Source organism: Pimephales promelas, chromosome 1 (assembly GCF_988280905.1).
Source record: "Pimephales promelas chromosome 1, fPimPro1.hap1.1, whole genome shotgun sequence".
Classification (NCBI taxonomy): Eukaryota; Metazoa; Chordata; class Actinopteri; order Cypriniformes; family Leuciscidae; genus Pimephales; species Pimephales promelas.
The window spans coordinates 21,958,888-21,981,095 of NC_142769.1; the positions used below are offsets into that span (position 1 = coordinate 21,958,888).

The window sequence follows — 22,208 nt, forward strand, 5'->3', positions numbered from 1 at the left end:
CTAATTATGTCTGTGTAGTTAATAAGAAATACTCGCTTGCCTTCACGTCTCTGAAACGAGTGCACCCACTTTAATTTAAACAAATTAAATTCATTCAGCCTAATTATTATCCTTTTGTGTTTTCCCGGTAAGTGTGTAAATGTGGGTCAGGTGGGTATCAACTGTCACCACAAGTATAGTTAAACCTGCAATCTTCTACATTTTGGGCCCCTCCCAATGGTGCACATGATGAAACGGCTTAATGAAGATATTGTATAATATTTTAATTAAAATCCATAAAGGCCAAGTTGTGTTTGGGTGTAGCAAATATAATTTACTGATTTACTATAAAAACAACTGAAGTTATTAGAAAATGCACACTATGAACAAATGTGTGTTTGTGTTTGGACAATTGGTTATCTAATGACAAATGACATGAACCTCAATATGCATTCAAGCCGCTGAGCCTGATTTTTTTTCATTGGTTTGTAAAAGGATTCTTTATAAACTGCATTCATTAATAACATTTACTACAAAACTGTTAAAACGAAATCATTTTCTTAATATTTTTAAATTATTTAAATAAGTAGTAATTACTAGAGCCCGACCGATAAAGGATTTTGAAGACCGATACAAATATTTTTGGGTTTTAAAATCCGATATTCCGATATATCGGCCATATATATATATTTTTTTTTTATTAAATATTTTTGGATTTCACACACGTGTAAAAGAAAAGCTAACTTTTCTCCACAAGATACATTTGATACTTTTTCTCTATGTTTAAATGTTCACTCCTGGCAAGTCTAACTTACATTTTACAATGCAGGGACTGTAACTAGAGATATGCTAGTTATAAATACAGTAATCATTACTTTATTTAGGTAGAAAAAATTAATTGTGGTTTCCAAGCTCATTAACGTTAGCGGTCTTCCACTGATGATAGTGACATTAGCTTGCTTTGTGGTTAGCTAGTCTAATGATGAGCCATAGTGATGAGCCATAATTTAGCAATAGATAACATCATACTGCAAGTTGTAAAACATACATTTTCAATATAACAGACCAGGGAGAGATCATTGAAGCGTGTTTCGTCCGTTTTATTTTATTTTTTAAATATTCATTTATCGGCCATTATGACTGCCGAAACCGATATTATGGAAAATGCCTAATATCGGCCGATAATATCGTCCGGCCGATATATCGGTCTGGCTCTAGTAATTACAATTTTTAAATAATCAAATATTCAAATAGAATAGATCCTACTAGATATTAGTTGCCATCAGGAACATTACCAACAACCTGTGTTAAAGGTGCATAAAAATGGCGTTTAAACTAACACAAAACATTTGGGGTCAGTAAGAAATTTTTAATAATTCTAAAAGGAGTCATCAAGGCTCTAAGAGGTATCAAAATACAGTAAAAACTGTAATATTTGAAATAACTATTTTCTATTTTAATGTATTTTATAATGTAATATGTTCCTTTGGTACTTGTTCACAGTCTTCAGTGTCACATGATCATTCAGAAATCATTCTAATATGCTGATTTTCTGCCAAAGACATGTTTATTATTAGTGTTGAAAACAGATGTGCGGCATACTATTTTTGTTCAAAATAAACAGAAGTCTTACTCTTTTCTGATATTATAAATGTCTTTACTGTCACTTTTCGGTCAATTTAATGCATCCTTGCTGAATAAAAGTATTATTTTCTTTAAAAAAAAAACAAATCTTACTGACCACAAAGTTTTTGTGTATATGTGACCTTCTCATGGTGTAGTAGTCTAGTCGGGCTGTGATGTTTGACTCCACTGAGCACTGTGTTCACTTCAGGCACACAGGATGACGCTTCTGCCGTGGCGGTTAAACCACCTCTATGGTGGTCTGGCTCAGGTAATGATGGATCTTTATCCCACTGACTGTGCAGCTTTAATCCAGTCAGGGCGATTGAGTTAATCGTGTCCATGTGCATGCTGAAGAACTCACAGTGTGAGGAAAAGTAGATCCGTTTAGAAGTTCTAGATGTCAGTGTGGGAATGTAGTCCATGTCTGTGTATAGCTTAGTGAGTTGTTCCTTGAATCCCTTGTGGTCTTGTGCCTTAAGCGATGAATGTTGACTCTCTGTTTCCTTTGCACTCTCTGTGCATAGAACTGTACATCATTGTTTGTGGATGAAGGCGGTGGACTACAATGGACTTAAGTGCTGCTGTGTGTTTGCTTGGGATTACCTGCTGGTGACCAGTTGCTCAAGGCCCTTGTTTAGCTGTGTTTAAATGTGGAGAAGTGTGTATGAAACGCTGTCAGACCTATTGTGGGGAGTTTTTCTGATAGCATGCTGAGTAATGAAACGGTGATCTCTGTACCCACGAGGACCCTATGCCCTCACCCGTCTGCTTTCCAACCCCTACTTCCCACTCTTCTCTTCCCTGCTTTGCCTCTTCTTCCTCAGAACCCCTGGAAGAGCATCAGGTAGCCCAGCTGCTGAGGCGCTTTTCCAACGACCCCAATATTGGCCACCCGTTCTGTTTGGACAGTGCTTTTGCCCACCACCTCCATCAATGCTCCTACCATCTCCGCCTCTTCCGCAACTGGTTAATCTCTGGCCAGGACCCACTAGAGTACCTCTACGGTCAGCCCTGCGGAGGTCGTTCCGTGCCCTGCTGTGCCGTGACTGCAGTAATGGCCTCAGCTTTGCTCTAGCGCCTCTGCTGTTTGAAGCATGCTTGTGTTATTGGGAAAAGCAGCTTGCAGTGACGCAGCTCTTGTTTTTTTTTAACTTAGTGAAGTTTATGTAGATTGTGAATCTCTTTTTAGGGCTGTCAGGAAAATAAAATGAAAAAATATTGTGATTTAATCGGGTGCTTAATGTAAAATTGTTAAATTTGCTACCCTGTTTTCTTGTTAAAACATACTACCGCTCAAACATTTGGGGTCAGTAATATTTTATTATTTTATTATAAGTAATTAATACATTTATTCAGCAAGGACACATTAAATTGATCAAACATGGCGGTGAAGACGTTGTTACAAAATGTTTCCAATTAAAAACAAATGCAATTTTTTCCCTATTCATTAAAGATGATTGAGTAATGGCTGCTGAAAATTCAGCTTTACAACAGGTATTTAAATGGTAATTACAAGTCATAATATTACTGTTTTTATTTATTTTTGATCAAATAAATGGAGCCATATTAAGCAAGAGATGTCTTTCAGATACAGTACATTCAAAAATCTTACTGACCCCAAACTTTTAAATGGTTGTGTAATGAAAGGGAACTAAATAACATGCACGATTTTTTTCCCCACCAATGTGTAGGTGATATTTCAGATTTTTCTTTTTATCAAATTACCCTCCACCCCCAATTTTTTTTAATTATTTGTAATGCACCCAGTTGGATTTATCAAATAAATTAGCCCTTAAGAAGGTCTGTGCTTGTACTCTTGTGAGCTATTCAGACCAGTGTTTAGAAAGAGGACAGAACAGTTTGAAACAAGTTTTGAATGTTGAATTCGGCGTTGTTCAGAGAAGACGATGGAGAAGCATTAGGAGTGATCTCGCTGCTGTTTGCTGGGGTGTGTTGTGTGTGGCAGACGCATGCCAGTGGCATCTGATTGCAACTGTGTCCGCTTACAGTCGCATCGGCTCTCTGACGTATCAAAGTAACAGTTACAGTGACTGACTTGCATGATAGGGGCAAAACGGAATATTGTAACTTCCTGTTCCAATTGTGAGTTATTATTTTCCAAATTTTTAATGTATTATACTCTATTTAAATCACTACTTCATACATAATCATACTCTTTCCTTGTTTTTTGTTTACATTCTCCATTTTCATAAGTAATAGAAGTGATGTTTTGACATGAAATACATGTCTCCTTTTAGAAAGTCATGCACTGTTTACATGATGATCTGCAGTTCTGACATCCATTCCTGTTTTTATTCCCGTCTCTGCCAGCTCCCTCCTAATTTACGTGTGTTGCTTTCATCTACATTAAGAGTTTGGTTTTTCCAACTAAAAGAAGTGCATAGAGACTAACAATTCATTAACAATGGAACCTTTTTGTTTTACTTGAAGTTGTGTGTGTGTGTGTGTGTGTGTGTGTGTAGCTACATCGCTACCTAATTGTGTATTATTAGTCTTCATTTTTGAATGTAGATTTAGATTTCCTGTGTAATACTGTATGTGACAAGTCTTGAATGAATGGTAAGATGAGGTGGGTTTGTTTGTGTGCATGTGTGTCTGAATGTTTCCCGCCTGCGACTCTGTTTGTAGTTCTGTCACTAACAAGGGTTTGGCAGTAGATTAAATGACTTGTCATTGGTTCAGTGGTTTACAGATACTTGAGTTTTTCTTAGGTGTACACTGATGTCTGAATAGAGGACTGTTTTCTCTCATCTGTAGGTTTTGAAGGCTGCTCCATGGTGCCCTCCATCTACCCCCTCGAGACCCTCCACAATTCGCTCTCTCTAAAACAAGTCAACGAGTTCCTGACCGCCGTGTGTGAGAATGCAGGAGATTCCCACACCAGGACAACCAGAGGTGATGCCCATAACACCACTCTTTCCATGGACTTAACTAACCCAGGAAATGACTAACATGGCATACGTTTAGGTCACTCTCAAATTCTTTTTGATACTGTAACTGTGTGTGCTTGTCTCCACTTGTGTAGCTTTCTCAGGCATGTTTGACTCCCAGAATCACCCCACAGGGGAATCTTACATGCCTCACAGAGTGCTCTGCTCCTCTGTTTCAATGCGCCAGCGCTCTGATCGGCCGCCCTGGTGTAAGTACTGCTACCCTAAGCTAATTCACATGGGGAATACTCTAAGTACTCGGCATGGAACAATGATATTTGTTAAAGCTACACTGTGTAACTCTTTTATTTTATTCTTAGCTAAAAACACTTAGTTCTTTCAAAAATATATGTGCTCATTAATGTACATTTACTTCGTTCAAGTAATAAAGTATTCTCGTGAGTGTATAATATGCCATTGAAAATACATACGGGTAAGGGGTTCTAATGTCGGTCGCCATGTTGCCCCTCCATCTCGAAAGTACATTAGCCAAAGAGGGACATACCCGTTAATTCAAGCTTCGCCTATCGCATTTACGTTTCAGTTAACACTCATGGATGAGGTCGAACTGGAAGCCATGTTAATCTTGGACAACATTGGCCACCGTAGGAGTTAAAACGAAATCAGAATTGAGTGGAACAGAAACTAATATTCACTGGATGATCATATACCTTTTTAAAAATCACACAGTGTAGCTTTAACATTTAAACATCTACTCCATCCAACTTATGTAACACATTGCAAGCTAAATTCATACATTTTCATGTATGTTGGGATATAATTATGCAAGCTAACAGGATTAGCAGTACACGACAGCCTCAAGCTCACGACTTTGCTTTTTAGAGTAAGGATTTACTGTTGATTTCTACAAATATACACTTTTTAATGATCAGTTCTTTACTAAACAAAGTCATGGTAACAGTACCGATTTTTCTTAATAATACATTATGACTACTAAAATCCAAAAAAATAGAAAGAATAAAGATAGATATTTTAGAAGATATTTTGCAAATGCATCAATGAGTAGTGAAAACAGGGCTTGAGCAGGCAAAAAAGGCATCCTCTTGATGATAGAATTGGTAAAAAAAACAACAAAAAAAAACATGTCAAAGTAGAATAAAGTTACTGGATTTTTCTTGATGCATTTAAAATAAAAATCTATTTAATTAACTTGGGCTGTCAAACGATTAATCGCGATTAATCGCATCCAAAATAAAAGTTTGTGTTTACATAATATATGTGGGTGCGCTGTGTATAATTATTTTGTATATATATATAAATACACACGCTTCTATATTTAAGAAAAAAATATTATTTATATGTAAAATATTTATATTTATAATATAAATTATACATAAATCTATATACAGTATATACATGAAAATATTTCTTAAATATATACGTATATAAGTATGTGTGTGTGTATATATATATATATATATATATATATATATATATATATATAATAATTATACACAGTGCACCCACATATTTTATGTAAACACATACTTTTATTTTGACAGCTCTATAATTAACACTGTGTAAAAAATGACTTCAGATGATAGTTGATTTACTATGTGTTAATTATAGAGCTGTCAAAATAAAAGTCTGTGTTTACATAATATATGTGGGTGCACTGTGTATAATTATTTTGTATATATATATATATATATACACACACACATGCTTGTCTTTATTTAAGAAATATTTTCATGTATATACTGTATATAGATTTATGTATAATTTATATTATAAATATAAATATTTTACATATAAATAATATTTTTTTCTTAAATATACAAGCATGTGTGTGTGTATTTATATATATACAAAATAATTATACACAGCGCACCCACATATATTATGTAAACACAAACTTTTATTTTGACAGCTCTATAATTAACACATAGTAAATCAACTATCATCTGAAGTCATTTTTTACACAAACACATGTGCATGAGAGACACATGGCGCCTGTGTGTGTTTGTTTCTCCATGCAGACAGCAGTGGTCCCTCAAGTACAGTGTCGAGCGCCGGCCCCTCGTCTCCCACCACGGCTGACACATCTCCTCGCTTCAGCTTCAGTGAGAAGATCACGCTCACCCCGCAGAGCAGCGAGGAGATCCACCCGACCCCTCACAACAACAGCCACTGTGTGTCTTCCATGTCCGAAACCAGCCTCCCCTCTGAAGACCCCCTCCTCTCCATACCATCTCCCATCCCGGAGAAACCCAGTGAAATAGAAGTGGACGGCACAGACTCTGCTGGCCAGTGTCTGACAGAGAGCCCCTGCCGTGATGAAGTGTCAAATCCGGCCCCTGCGGAGCTCACTCCTCCCTGCTCTCTCTTGGCAGACGGTTCGCCGCTGACGGAGTCCTCTTGCGGGATGCCCGGCTCCCTGCCTGTGCTTCTGGAGCTCAGAGAGAGCAGCTCAGAGGCCGGCTCCAGCGCCCAGACCCCGCTCACGCCCGACGAGCCGGATGAGTTCTTTGATACACAGGAAACGGTTGATGTTTGGGGGGGGAGCCCGGAGACCCTGCCACACCCTGGGACGCCACTGGAGGTGGGAGCTCCACATGTGCCTGAGCCGTGAAGGAAACGCTCCCCCATATACATGCGTCCTTCGTCTCATCCCAGCATGCTCTCGCTGTAGTGCCTCAGACCTTCATAAAGTCCCAAGCAAGTCAAAGTGGGATTCCCCTATGTAATTTAAGGGAATAAATGGACGAAGGTGACAATCCCTGCGATTGTCACCTTTCGAACTTGAAGATCAAATGCTCCTGTTACAAAATCTTGATAAACTGTCCTTGTGTTTAATTCTGTAGTGTTATTCAGAGATGCTTCCCGCGTAAAGCATCACTCTAGTCCTATGGCCAGTGAGCAAACATAAGCTGTTAGACGCACTGAAACGTTTTTATGTGCACATATTATCTTCCTCGTCTCCAAACGACTGCATTTTTGTTTCTTCATTAGCTGGTCTGGAAGATATTTTTTCAAAGGGACGTGATATTTGATACTAGTTTGTGTTTGCTAAAGTACTTAGTCAAGCTTTTGAATAATGAACTTACACAGCTAAATGCATAAAAAAGGGATAGTTCACCCAAAAATTATCGTTTCGTTCTAAAACCATAAGACTGGCCCTTGACTCCAAGTTTCTGGCTCTCCATTGGAAACTTTGATGCCTTAAAAAGGTCATAAAGATGTTTTAAAAGTAATCCATATGAATGAATCGAGTGAATCAAGTCTTCTGATGAAACACGATCACTTTATATGATGAACAGATTTCGTTTAGGCATTTATTCACACATAAACATTGATCAACACGCATACATAGAGCACATCAAATATGTTAAACGGAAGCTCAAGCTGTATTTTAGTGAAATATCGTTGGTTCAAGCACGTTTGAGCTTTCATTTTCCATATTTCAATACATATTGAGTACGGTATGTATTACTCAATGTTAATGTTAATGTAAACAAAAGCCTAAATTCAGTCTGTTCATTACATAAAAGAAATCATGTGTTTTTAGAATACTTGCCAATATTTATAAGAAGTGAAATTTACTTTCAATGAAGGGAGATATCTCAAGTTTAATTAAAAATACCTTAATTTGTGTTCTGAGGATTGGAACATGAGAGTGAGAAAATGATGACACCATGTTATTATTATTATTTTTTTAGTGAACTATTCCTTTAAATTAACGCTACCATTTTATTACTGTTTGCCAAAGCTTGCTATACCACTGTCATAATTTATTAAATCATTATAAAATACATATATATTTAGTCTATATATATATATATATATATTTATTGACTAATACGCAGCTTACTTTTAACAATGAAACTGCAAATGAGAAAGTCTCGTTTTTATATATATTTTAGTTTTTATTTTTGTAAAACATACAGTGCTCTCACGGTTTCGAATAATGAAATAGTGGTCTTCATTTCAACTACGTTTCTCTCGCTTCACCTTTTTGACAAATGAAATGCTTTTTTGTACCGTGACCCTTTGAGATCGTGTACTGAGATTACCATGACACACACAAAAAAGGGAGAGAGAGAGAGAGAAAGATGCTTCTTTTCAGAAGCATATACTGTACTGTTTTTCTTTTGGTTTTGATAGTGGATGTTGTTTACTGAGCATGCAGAATGTGTATGTAAAAGTAACTTGCTCTCTCTGACGTAGGACCACTGAGCTTGCAAGACCTCTAGAATCTAGAGACGAGCATTTCACTTCCAACCTCCAGCAGTGTCTGTGAATTATCCCACTCGGGTCAGATAACAGCGAAGCACACTGAACCCACTTACAACTGTTTCTATAATCACTGACATATTAAAACTCAAACGTGTCGTACTGTTGGTGCTGTATGCCGTCTGTGCTGTAGTATTAAATGCCACTTTGATTTAGTGTTTCAAATAAAAATGGCATTGTCTACAGAAAACAATTGTCTCTTTGTAACTTGTTATGTGTGAACTGCACTGATTAGATATAAAAATCAAGCACCAGGTTTCTCCGTATTTAACAAGAGGACCTTATTTCACTTGAACCCTCAAAAAATGTAAATTTTCCTCACTAAGGTCTGGCATTACATATTTTCAATGCTTAATTTACTGTCTCAACAGGTGTACACTTGTATAAGCATCATTATCTCTAACCGTTATTCGTCCTCATAACTCGTTGGCATGACAGCGAGGTTCTTATCCTTCACCACCTGGAGCCAAAACACATCTTCAACGAGGCATAGTGAATAATCTTTATATATCACACATTAAGTGAATTCAAGTCTCACCACCAAACAGAATCCAAAATGTATTTATTTCCATATGATTAGGATCTCTGAAAAGTAGGGCATTGTTGGCATTTCCCGCTGCTGTGCCAAGCACTGCTTTCTGTTTTCTTTAACACAAGGTTGTTGTTCATTTCCATGCCTTTCTCTCAGAAACAGACATGGAGGGGAGGAAGAGATAATAGGCATGTGACCCAGACAGTGATGTCATCGTCATGTGAATTCAGCTCGCTTTTCGGTAGAGGCTGCGGTGTGCTGATCCCCAAACCCTCGAATTGTGTGAGTGTGCTAGAAATTCTAGAACATTCTTTGCTTTCATTTTATTCAAGATGTTTACTGCTGTAAATGAATCAAAACGAGTCTTTTCAGGCTTGAAATCGAAATAAAGGACTCAATTTAATCATTCAGTGTTTTATCTCAAACTCGCTAAAAAAAATAAGGTTACACTTTATTTCAATAGTCACTTTAGACGTTCTACTAATTATAAATAACTTTTCAACTACATGTCAATTAACTCTCATTAGATTATTAGTAAATTATAGGCTAGTAGACTGTCAGTAGACTGTTAGGTTATGGTTAGGTGTTAGGCCTTGGGTTAGGAGATTAAGTTGACTTGTAGTCGCCAAGTTACTTATAGTCAGTTGATTGTCTGTTGGGGGACCAACAAAATAAAGTTTTAGCAGATATTAAGCAGACAATCTACTAATACTCTAATGAGAGTTAGTTGACATGTAGTTGAAAAGTTACTTATAGTTAGTTGAATGTCTAAAGTGGACTATCGAAATAAAGTGGTACCAAAAGTAATTAACTGAAATAAAGAAAATATAGCGTATTAAAAATCTTTAAATTGTTTATTTCAATTAATTGCCAAGGAAACATTAGTTAGTTTAACTTGGTCTTGATGCACTACAATAACAAAAACTATACTTTAAAAAAAAGTAATAAAAATTACTAAAACTAATTCAAAATATTGGTTAAAACTGTAATAGTATCTTACTAACATAACTCTGTATAAAACTACATAATGTTTGACATATGTACTTTTAATTTATTTTACTAAAAAGTTTTCTAATTCTAAAGTAAAATATTCTAAAGTAAAAATTCTACTATAATTAACTTTGCAACTACATGTCAACTAACTCAATTCAATTCAAATTTATTTATATAGCGCTTTTCACAATACATATTGTTTTAAAGCAGCTTTACAGAAAGTGCATTTCAGAAATGTACATAGAAAAAATACAGTTAATACTGTATTAATGAGTATTAAGTTATAGGTTATATTTAAGTTATATTTATAAGTTATATTTTAGTTGCAAAGTTACTTAAAGTTAGTAGACTGTCTAAAGTGGACTATTGAAATAAAAGTGTTATTTCAATGAAAATAAAGTGTTACCAAAGAGTATACTCGCATTCAATTTCCATGGGAGACATTCATGATTCTGACCGCTGACTCAAGGAAAGGCTAAAAACTTGTTGATATTTTCCATTAACATATTTTATTAGTGATTATCAGGTTTACCTTTCTACAACATATTTGTAGACACTCATTTAGAGAGCTTAAAGAAAGATACAGAGTATTGCACATAAAGAGAGAGAAAAATCAAAGCAAACGAAATGAAAACATGGAAAATGAAAAATAAATCCAAGTCTACATTTTCTTAACAACACTGCACGCTGGAAATGATAGCGCGGCTTGGTTATATGTGCCTTTCAGTACAATTATCATTTAAATATGTTTAAAATAGTACTTTATTTGATATAACTAAGAACTATTACATACAAGTTTGAAATTAAGATCACATGCATTAAACAGCTAGGCTCAATGGAATGCTATATTTCAGTTTTGATTCTACTGAGATGGCAAACTCAACATTGCAACTAAGGGATGTTTTGCACAGCACATCACGACTATTTTATTTTTCAAACTTTTTCAGTTGTCATCTTAAAAAAAAAATCAAAAATAAATAAATAAATCACACAAGACACTTACAAATCTTGAATATAAAACGTGATCGGTGATCTAGTCACTTGATCTGGCAGTCTGCAGTCTGGTACTTGTATGTGTTTGTTTTGTTTTCTGTGGTACTGCGAGGTCACATCTGGGTTTCACCATGTCACAGCCAAATAACCAGCTCAAAAGTTACAGCACCTTAAAAACATTAGAGGCAAGCATTAACCGTGTATCCTCATACATTATTTCTCAGAGAAATATAAAGGGGTGTGCTGAACCATTTTGTCTAGATGTAAATATGGACTTTTCTCCAATGATGAAGGTCAACAATCAAATCGTATAGACCAATAAGAGAGACTAAGTAAATCAGAATTGTAAAAACTAAAATCTTGTGAACAGTATTACAGATTTGACCCAAATGGACCTTAAAAAAAGGGAAGTTTTCCCTTCCAACCTTCTTTCTTTAATATAGGAATGAATTGAGCCAAGCACCTACAGTAAAAGCATAGCAGTACTTAAATGCATGTTCAGGCTGTTACCTCATGGTAATATACATGCAGTGCATACAGTTCTTTAACAGAGTTTTCTATCCATCAGTAATTGATACAAGATCATTATTCCTTTCATATTTGATCCTGCTCTGTGACACGAGCATAGTGTCACGTGATCAGATATTTTTAAACCTTACATATTTAAATATGCACAAAGAAAAACAATTCTGCGGGCGTATTATGACAGCATGATTTCTGTCCATCGCTGTTCATTCTGAACAACAGAAAGTCAAAAAAAATAAACGGTAAAAAGTGATCAGTTGACTTAACTTAAAAAAAAAAATACGATACCTGTTGCATTCAAATTATTTGCTTCAATTGTCAAATTCACATAACGTAATTTGTTCAATTACTCAAGTTAGTCACCTTTTTTTAAGTTAAGTCAACTGATCACTGTTTACAGTAAACTTGCCCGTCTTTGAATCAAGAAATTACTTTTATACTTCAAAATGTCACCTATATCTTGATACTACACTATAATTTATTGATTGGAATGAAAACAACAGCTCTTGCAGTACCGGTCAGGATAAAGGTGTATGTCTCATATAAAAGCCAGAATCTGCTTTGAATAACTTTAAACATACAATAAAATTTTTGGAATAGGTTTAAGTGCAGTATCCGTAGCTCACTTCTTTCATATCACCCTATGCAAAAACATGGGAAAAACGTTCATACATAAGTGTATTCATTGAATACCATGCATTTCCATTGCCGGCAACTTTGGCTTGCATTTTCTCAGTCGTCCTTTCTTCCTATTCCTTTACATTAAGAAATTTTGTCTTATATACATTTTATAACCAATAGAATTCAAGGGGAAATCATAACAAGGTGCTAAAGAAGTTTCTTCAAAATCAGACGAAATTAGGAATAGAACATACTTCTCAATGTCATAAACACTAAAAATAATCATAAACTCTGTGAACATACACTTTATACATCATTTAATGAGAAAATAAGATTTGACTCCAAAACTTCCACTCTGTTGTTTAGTCCTGACAATAAACCTACCGTCTAAGCATTATTCTTTATTCAATTGTTTTTCAGCATTCATTTACAAACAGAATTTTGTCCCGATCTAGTTGCAATATTTATTAATTTAATGTTGCTGATGCTGTCATTCTACAATACAAATTCAAAGCAAGGACAGGAATGTTAAGTCATTTTGTGAAAACCACATAAGTTGCAGCACAACTACATGTCCAGCATATGCATTTTTATTTATTTATTTTTAAACCTCTTCATGTTTTTTGTTAACTAAATTCCTATTTGTGAAATACTAGCACCCAGGTATTTGTTAAACTCTCTGCTGATTTATGTAGCCTCAATTGGTATCTGAATGTAGGAAACCTTGATTAATAGACGATAATTTTACATGTAGAGTGAGTGTTTGTGCTATAAGAGGATGATATATAAATCAGGGCCTAAAAGCAAATGATAAAGTGTACATGAACTAATAAGATGAAAACAGGGGTATCTAATCTGGTTGAGAAGCAGTATTTGGTGACTTTCTGGTGCTTTTGTTCAAAAATAAGTAAAGAGGTATACTTGTGCTTCAGTTAAATATCATTGTAAACAAGGCTATACAGTATATCAACTTTGTTTTTGTATTTATCACACTCGTTTGGTAACCTTGTTCAGTATAAAACTATGACTGGGAATGTAACCATGAAAACTAGTTTAAACAAGTTTAGCCCAAAATCTAAGGGTTAAGAATTTTCAGCAAGAAATCTATTACCTTATGTATATATGTATTGTACAACGTAAAGGGAAAAGCCACCCTGAAAAGTGAAGGCACGTCTTCCTTTTGTTCTCTTGAATTCCAGTAACTAAACTCATCACAGGAAAGGATAATTTAGGTTTGGGTTTTAGGGCAATAGACAACATGTGCTGTTTTAAACCATGAGAAGTTAAAAATAAAAAGTGAGTAAACTACAATCAAGGCTGTAACGGACCATTTGAGATTAAAGATGCGAACCAGGGAGCCATGCTGAATTTAGAACTCTATTTTGCAGGCAGGGAATGACTCGTCCTGCATCACAACTGTGCTGCTGCTGGCCAGGACCATGATGTTCAGCTCCTGTTGCTTCTCATGGGTCTGCTGATACCACTCACGGGTCACTTCTGTGTCATGAGTAGGTATCAATGTTACCTACAATAAGTACAGTGAAAGAGTAAGAGAAATAGTATAGCAAAGTATTAGTATTAAGGCCCGTCACCAAGCACGATAACTATAAAGATATAATTCTAAAAATCGTTCTCCATATTAAAGAATAACAGAGTTCACACCACAGCTATAACGCTAAAGATATGAGGAACGATATCGTTGGGATCACTTTCAGAATCAGAATCCATTCTAATTTAAAGGTCTCGCGAATTTAAAATGGCAGATGACATTGCAGAGAAGTTAATCGTTGAGGTACAAAGAAAAAAAAATCCTCCACTGTTTGACAAGTCAAACCGCCTTTTCAAGGATACGTTAAAAAGATGGATATATGGAAAGCAATCGGTCGTATCCTGGGAATAAACGGTGAAGTATTCACAATGAGATATTATGCAGTTTAGCATAGTGTTACAAAATCCAGCGCTAGTTGATAACATTGCTGAAGTTGCATTGAAAAAGGCATTGTATACATAAAGGTGTTGACTAGGTGATGTTTTTATCCCATCATTGACTTTGTCAGCTAAATCCACTGTTAGATATTATACTACACTTGCTAGATTCACTGTTTAGATGCGCTCCCAACTCCTCTCGTCTTTTAAGGATATCGTGTACCCAAAAGCGGCTGTTTTTCTTTTGATATTTGTTTGTAACGTAAAGCAGCAGGAGCAGTCATCCATTTTCACTACTTTGAAACCGCAGCGCATTATAAAAGACCGTTATCGGACGCATATATAGTTATCTTTATCGTTATCGAACCTGGTGTGAACGGGCATTTAGCACAGTTAGCTTCATTCATTGACCCCCCCATTTACTGTATAAGCATAGAATCCATAGAATATCCATCAAATTATTAATCAAATTACAAACTTCCAATGTTGAGAGACCAATAAACAAATATTATACCTGTAGATTGGATCCCCACTGAGCCTTTCCCTCAAGCAAGGCGTCTAGTACACTACGGCTCGGTTCTCCACTGCTGGAGTCGTTTCCACTCACTACATAATATGCAGAGCGAACACGTTTGAAAAACTCCTGGTCCACATTTTTAGCACTGCAGTGGTTGGGAATGTAGGCCAGATCCACATAGATAGGAGGACCAGGGGGCACAGCTGCACTGAATTTTGCATAATTCGAACCTTTTAAGAGACAACAATGGTGTCAGTGTAATGTTAGCAAACAAAACAACAGCTCATCTCGATCTGCATATAGAAGACGTTTGTTCATACCTGCACTGTTCTTAAGGCCATTGACGAGGCCTTTGCCTGTGTTGTGGCTTGACCTTGACAGATCATCATCCATGTCCTTCTTCCTAAGAGAGGTGGTGTGAGTGGAGGGTTCCTTGGATGGGGACTTCTTCCGCCCAGTCTTCCGAGCAGGAGATGAGGACTTTGTCTTACTCAATTTACGTAAACCCTTTGTTTTGGTATCTTTCTTGACTGGTTTGTCTGTTATGCTTGACAGAGCCTCGGGGTCAACCATACATACGTCAGGGTGAGGGGAATAAGGAGCAGGGTCCCTCATTGGTGACGGGAGGGGATCGTGACTTTTGTTAGGTGACCTAGATGAGTAATGCTTCTCCCCATAAGCTCCAGATGATTTATCTATAGGCAGGTAATCTGCATCCTCATCCGAGTCATTGTTTCTTTCTGCTGTGATCGATGGATACTCCTCTGTACCTGGTGGAACATCAGAATCTGACTGGGAATGCGACGGCTCACTGACAGAAGTTGGAGGGGTGTCCTCCCCACTGGCACTAATCCCAGCGGCCAAGGCTCCAGAGAAGTGTTGCAATTCACTGTCCTCGCCATGATGACTGTGAGAGTGGTGGCGAGGTTGTTTGTCGGATCTTGTCTTCCCACAAGGTTGCTGTTGATCAGATGCTTGGCTTCTCTGTTCCTCATTTTCTTCGTCACTTGAAAGTTGGCATAAGCTTGGGTTGATAAAGGATGGAGATGTGTCTCCTCTCCTCTGCTTGTACTCACAGGAAGAATAGCCTGGGGAAGCTTTGGATGAATGTGGACGGATACCAACATCTGTAGGATAGTCAGAGTCATCATCGTGTCTGCTTGGATCGTCTGCATAATAAGAGGGTTGGAACGGTTGGTCTGTGGAGAGGGAAAGAGGACGGGCTGGGTGCTCTGGCTCAGTCTCTTCTTCTTCTTCAAACTCATCTTCATGTCGATAGTGAGGTGGGGATGCCCCAGGGTAGATGTCTCGTTTCTGCTGCATTTCCCATTCACCTGGACTCCTAATTTTCTTTACATCAAATTCTTGGCCTTTTGTCTCTGTTTTTGACAAGCCTATCCCCAAATTGCTGGTTCCAGCAAAAGCCTCAGGTGCACTTAAACTAACTTCTGCAGGCCCATTTGTTGTGTCTGGTTTTCTAGCCTCGGGGAAAGAGGAAGGATATGAGGTAAGGGCATCTGGAATAGTGGCTCCTAAACCAGAAGTTATGTCCTTTGTTCTTGTCTCACCCAAGGAAAATTTGGCATCTTTCTTATCTGCTTGAGCTGTAAGTGTAGATCTTTGGTACTGAAGTTTATGTTGTTCAGTTTCGTACATGTAATCATCCTCCTCTTCACTACTCTCTGTGTCTTCATAGTACTGTTTTTCAGGGCACTCAAATGTCAGTGTTGATGAAGCACCATACAGATCTTCAGGCATGGTGTCTTTCTGTGTGGCCGGAGGGATTGTGGAATAAGGTCCAGTTGCACCAAATTCAGCTTGTAATCTTGAGTCCTCGTCCCACTCCGGCTTATAAAAGCACTGAGTTTGTGGGCCTTGATCTGATATATTGCTTGTAGAATAAGCAGGATCTTTCTTATCACTTGTACCAGCATGTGGAGGGAAAGGTTTGATCTCCTCAAAGGGTGATAATGGTGAGAATCTTGCAAGACTAGGGGTGGATTCCGCAGTAGTGGTTGCAGGAGTCAGTTTCTCGGACACTTCTAAATAGTCATCCTTAACCTGCCCACCGGAACTGGAAAAAGGTGAATCAACTACTGGTGAATGTTCATCTTTGAAAGATGAGAACTCTATTCCAGTACAGGCTGGAGTCTCTAACTCATCCCCAAACTGGTGGCTAGTGGACAGAGATGCTGAAGCTGATGAAGAATGGCTGTAAGAAGAGGAAGAAGAGTATGCTGTGGCTGACATAGTTGCGTAACCGATGCCCAATGAAACAGGGTCTGCTGTTTTTTTCTCCACTGCATCTGGTGTCTTTTGCTTGTCAAACTCAATATCTTTGCCATCATAGTGAGTAGAGTATTTATCTTCAGGAGACTTTATTGAGAGGGGCAAATTTGACTTGACACATTTCTCATCATTTTCTGCAAACTTATTTTTCTGCTCACTTGAAGAATGTTGAAATCCTGAGGAGACTGTCATTTGACTTTCATTGGGAAAGGATGAGGCATCACCTTTATCAGTTTGAAATGAGTCCTTGGGGCCCTCATGGCTTAGGGTGGATTCAAATGTGGTTGAACCTAGAGATTTCCCAAAGGTTTCAGAGCCAAAGCTGTAGTCATTAGTAATGGTGTCTTTCTTTTCATCCTGGAATTGAGTAGGTACAGTGCTAATAGCACTAGTCAGTGGGCACTGGGCATCTTTCTCTTGTCTGTCTTTGGCACCTTTCTCAGTATCACTATCACTTACATCCTCATCATCCTCATCATCTTCATCATCCTCTTCATCCTCATCCTCTCCATCAGCAAACATCTTCATGTTTCCAGCTATTACTTCTTTTGTGCTAAATGTAGATTGGCCTAACATAGAACTCATAGTTGTACTGTCCGCTGCATAATGGACTGATTGTGATGCACCAACCTCTGTCATCCCAGTGAAATCTGGGTTTTCAAATTTAACTGAAAAGGGGTCTCTCTCTGCGGAAGCAGGTGAGGTTTTCTCAATTGTCTTTTCTTCAACTTTATTTATTTTCTCAGAGAATGTTCCTTCAGTGTTATCTCTAAACTGTGGTGTCCCGTAGACACTTTGTGTTTCACCATATGAAGCTAATGATGTTTCCTTTGCATCTGATGCTTTAAAGTCATACATTTTGCCAGTGGAAGATTCTAGGGAAGTCTCCTTTTCTGCTTTCTTTAGAGTGACATCAGTATCATCAAAAGTGGTCTCAGCAGGCAGATTTGGAGAGTAGGAATCCACTGAACTTGATTTACTGTCGTACACATCAGAATATGTAAAGCTTTTCCCGACATAGGGGGTATCTTGCCTAACCACCCTCTCACATTCTCCTTTGAGGCCTTTCTCACACTCTGGGAAGGAATATAAGTTGAAATGGACACTTTTATCGCTGTCTTTAGAGACCACGTTTGGGTCATCTATCTCTGAAAATGACGCATCTTTTTTGCCTTGGTTTGCTGACATGGAATCTAACTTGTCCTGTGGTCCTTTAACGCTTGAGTAAGTACCATCTTCAGTTTCACTTTCATCTTCCTCTCCTGAGCTGAGCATCTGGGATTTGTGCTCATGGCCCAAGTAGGTCACATTTTGTGGCTTATCTTCCTTATCCACAGATTCTTTCTCATTTTCAAACAGCTTCTCTTCTTTCAGGAGTGTTGCCTCATTGGGGTATTCTTCGTCAAGAAAAGTGCACTCCCTCTCCTCTATGTATTTAGATTTACCACACACTTTAGAGCTTCCCTTTCCATAATAATCATCTTTCTCTTCATCTTCATCCTCTTCAGAGTCACAAATTGCAGTTTTAGTGCTAGAGAACCCCTTTCCAAAAGGGTCCACTACGTCATCAATTATTTTCACACTTTTCAGACTTTGAGACATTTTGTCAGCAGCAGCATCTTGGGTCATATACCTCTGAGAGTCAAAAGTCTCCCTGTCTATTCTTTCATCTTTGTCCATAATCATTGGCTTTTGTGACCTTTCCTCAGTGGGCGAGTAGCTACTGCTGGTCGGTCCTGATTGTGTGGGTGAGGCAAATCTCACAGTGCTGTCATCTGGGCTGAGGCATCTTTCTTCACTCTCTGAGATAATACTCGTCTCTGAGGTGCAAGGCAAATTTGGTGAGAAGGACAAACTTTTATCAGAGGCGCCCAATTTAGATTCATCCTTAGAGAGTGAGAGTCCCTTTTCATCTTTTTCTGGTGTGCCAAAATACATCACAGGAGGAGAAATAGGCACAGGCGATGAGGGAAAGTTATCAGAAGGTTTTTCAATGTCTTGGAGCATAGCAGCAGAAGCGTAACCCTCATGGATCTTTCCAAGTGGCATATCAACATTTGGTGTCTGATCCTCATCCTCTTCCTCATCCTCTTCATCCTCATAATTTGTGGGAACTGTAGCCTTCACTGTAGGTTCTGTTTCTGGAACAATTGGTAGATATTCCTCTGAAGGAGGTGATTTAAAACATTTGTCCTCCTCTAAGGAAGAAGTTGGAGATATAGTTCCAGCAGAGTGGAGGTACTCCTTTCCATGAGTGGCATCTGTCTGTACAGATGATGGTATACTATTTATAGTATCTAAGAGTAAAGAGCTTTTTCCTGCATCTTCTGTAGGTGGTGCTGTCACAGATGCTATTGACTGATCTTCAGTAACAGATGTTGCAAAGGATGATAATTTGTCATATTCGGTGATGGAGGTGGCCGATGATATATGTTCTTCTTCAGCCAATGGAGCCGCAACTATATTGGATGCATAAGCTGACAGAACTGGCTCCTGGTCTAGTGCGAAACCCTTTGATGATAACTCAGACGCAACAGATATGGTTGGTGGTTTCATGCCATGGATGGTGTCAAAAGTCCCTGGTTCATCAGGAACTGAGATGTCATAAGAGCCAACATCATATTGAAGATGTGGGATTCTCTCCTCTGTCTCCTCGTTAATTTCCTCATCAGAGATGGTCTGCTCTGTCTCCGAGTAGCCTGGAATGGTCTCATCTTGGATGAAAGAAACATGCTCTGCAGCACCCAGTGGTTTGGCAGATGTAATGTCACTTTGTTTTGTCTCCCAGTCCTTTCCAAGTTTTTCTTTCCTAGCCTCGTCTGACTTGTACTTGAGCTCAGTCTCGTGAACTATATCCTCTGCTTCCTCAAGCTCTGCTTTCTCAATCACATCCTCATCTTCTTCACTTTCACTCTTTTTGGGTTTTTCTTCTTTGGCATTTTCTTGCCATTTTTTAGCTTCACCCATCTCCACAAAGTCGGATGTTTTAGCACTGTTCAGTTTTGTGGTATAGTCATCCTCTATGTCATCTTCTGTAGTCGCACATTCATCCTCAAATCTACCAGTGGCTTTATTTGTGATTCCTCCATATGACACCCGTTCCTCGTGAGGGGACTCTGTCTCAACATCAGTTGTGGTTATTCCTTCATCAGGAGATTCAATGTCAGGGACGACAGTGTCCACTGCAGACAAAAGATTTGGGAGTATTTTGCCATCTTTGGGCTTGGAAAGCTCCTCTTCCAGTCGCAAGGCTTCAAAATCCTTGGTAAGATCCTCTGGGGAGGAGACTAAGGACCTATCGCTCTCCTGTTTCACCACTGAAGCTTGTTTAGCAGCTGGCCTGTTTTCTTGCTCCTTTGCAGCTTTAGTTTTTTCTGTTTTAGGCTTTACTTGAACCTTTGCTTTGTTCAGAGTCTTCCTGACCTCAGGGGTGAAAGGCTTTAAGTCAGGTTTAGTGATTTTTCTCAACTCTGGCTTAATTTTGTCTTTTTCTTTTTTCTTCTCCTCTTTACTTTTGAGTTCTTTTTTAACTACGCCCTCTTTTTTTACATCTGTTTTTTCTTTCTTTGTGTCTGTCTTTTCCTGATCTTTCTTTTCCTCCATCTTAGATGCCCTTTCCTTGATATGTTTTTTAGGAGATTTTTCTCTCTGTAGTTTCTTTTTCTCTTGCTTAAGTGAATCGGGTGACGCCGTTTTAGGTTTCAGTGGTTTTGGAGTTTTAACAGTCTCTTTCATTTTCTTCTCTTTCTTTTCAACTTTCAAGTTCTCCTTTACAGATTCACTCTTTGACTCGATGTCTTCATTTGCCTCTCTCTTGCTCGCTTTTGTAGTGGAAGACATTTTGGTGGACGATTTGAGACTTTCTTTGCTATCAGTTCTCAGCCTCATTTTCGTTTGTTTAATTAGTGGAGGTGGAGCTCCAGATGACATGTCCTTTTGAGTGGCAACTGGATAGCGCAAGAAATCGAGATGCCTCAGCTTTTCCAACCCCTCAAATATTTTGTTTTGTGGGGCATTTCCAGGAAACAGTACTCTCACAATCTTTTCAGTTGGACTGGCAGGTACCCACACAACCAGAGCTGTCACTGATGTGAGGTAAGGAACGGAAATCTCACCCTCTTTGCCATTGGACAGAACAATGCCAGTTTTAGCTTTACTATTACCAGCCCACTTCTGCATGAAGAATTGCATTTCCTTACTGTCCTTGAGAGGATTTATAACATACATGTCTAGTTTCCCAACACCCAACTTGTGAAAGAGTGTTAAAGGCTCAATTGTGTTGCTTACAACTCTATAAAGAGGCTCAGGTTTGATGCCTAGTTTGTGAAGGTACTGCAATGTAAGAGAGGCCTCCTCAATGCTCCTCTTTGCTTTCAGTGTGGATTCAGGCATCTTCAGCTTTTCTGGAACATTAAAGAACACAACTCCAAGCTCTGGTGAGATCAGGTTTTTCATCCAGTCTCCATAGGTATTTGGGCCACGGCTCTTCTCTTCCTCCTGCTCCGCGATTTTTCTCTGTAACAGTCCATTTATGCCGGGGAGATTATCTGCCCCTATATGGGTAAGGAGAACAGAATCAATCCTATCCAAATGCCTGACCAGCTTCCAGAAGCAAGACTTTCTGTCTGATCCACCATCAATCAAAATATTAAAGCCATTGACAGCAAACAAAGCAGAGTCGCCCCGTCCTCCGGGAAAGATATAACAGCATGGCTTGGACAACTTGAGGAACCCTCCTGAGGTTGGTGGTTCCAGGAGCTCAAAAGGAGAGGGAACGTCCACTGTCTCAGAGACATATTCTGTGAACTCGCTCACACCTTCCATCTCAGGCAACACAGGCTCAGGGTTCAGTCTGTACTTCAGTAAGCTCTGGTTCTGCACGTACCCAAGGGAGCTCCAGCCCCCCTCTCCTTTACAGGACACAGTCAAACAGGCTTGCTGACCTGTGGATGGCTGGTTTAAGAGGTCTTTAATCTATAAAGAAAGAAAGAAAAATGTTTCT

General features: G+C 38.3%; 2 protein-coding genes across 9 annotated transcripts in view; one reads left to right on the forward strand and one right to left on the reverse strand.

Annotated features, from left to right (window-relative positions):
* Positions 1-9,750, forward strand: part of ppip5k1a (diphosphoinositol pentakisphosphate kinase 1a) — a 31,487-nt gene extending 21,737 nt beyond the window's left edge. For 3 of the 7 annotated variants that reach the window (XM_039654348.2, XM_039654349.2, XM_089128982.1), the window contains 4 exons: positions 2,430-2,609; positions 4,384-4,521; positions 4,652-4,765; positions 6,557-9,750. In XM_039654348.2, the coding sequence (XP_039510282.2) occupies positions 2,430-2,609; positions 4,384-4,521; positions 4,652-4,765; positions 6,557-7,149 (1,025 nt within the window). In that variant the 3' untranslated portion in view covers positions 7,150-9,750. Of the gene's footprint in view, positions 1-2,429; positions 2,657-4,383; positions 4,522-4,651; positions 4,766-6,556 lie in introns of those variants that run through there. The other 4 variants (XM_039654351.2, XM_039654352.2, XM_039654353.2 and 1 more) reach the window with 2 other exon arrangements.
* Positions 9,751-10,825: 1,075 nt separating this feature from the next.
* map1aa (microtubule-associated protein 1Aa) overlaps positions 10,826-22,208 on the reverse strand; it is a 31,459-nt gene continuing 20,076 nt past the window's right edge. Inside the window, exons 5-8 of one of the 2 annotated variants that reach the window (XM_089129014.1) lie at positions 15,238-22,180; positions 14,915-15,147; positions 13,803-13,999; positions 10,826-11,497 (exon numbers count right to left, since the gene is read on the reverse strand). In XM_089129014.1, coding sequence (XP_088985140.1) covers positions 13,844-13,999; positions 14,915-15,147; positions 15,238-22,180 — 7,332 coding nt within the window. In that variant the 3' untranslated portion in view covers positions 10,826-11,497; positions 13,803-13,843. Of the gene's footprint in view, positions 11,498-13,724; positions 14,000-14,914; positions 15,148-15,237; positions 22,181-22,208 lie in introns of those variants that run through there. The other variant, XM_089129021.1, reaches the window with a different exon arrangement.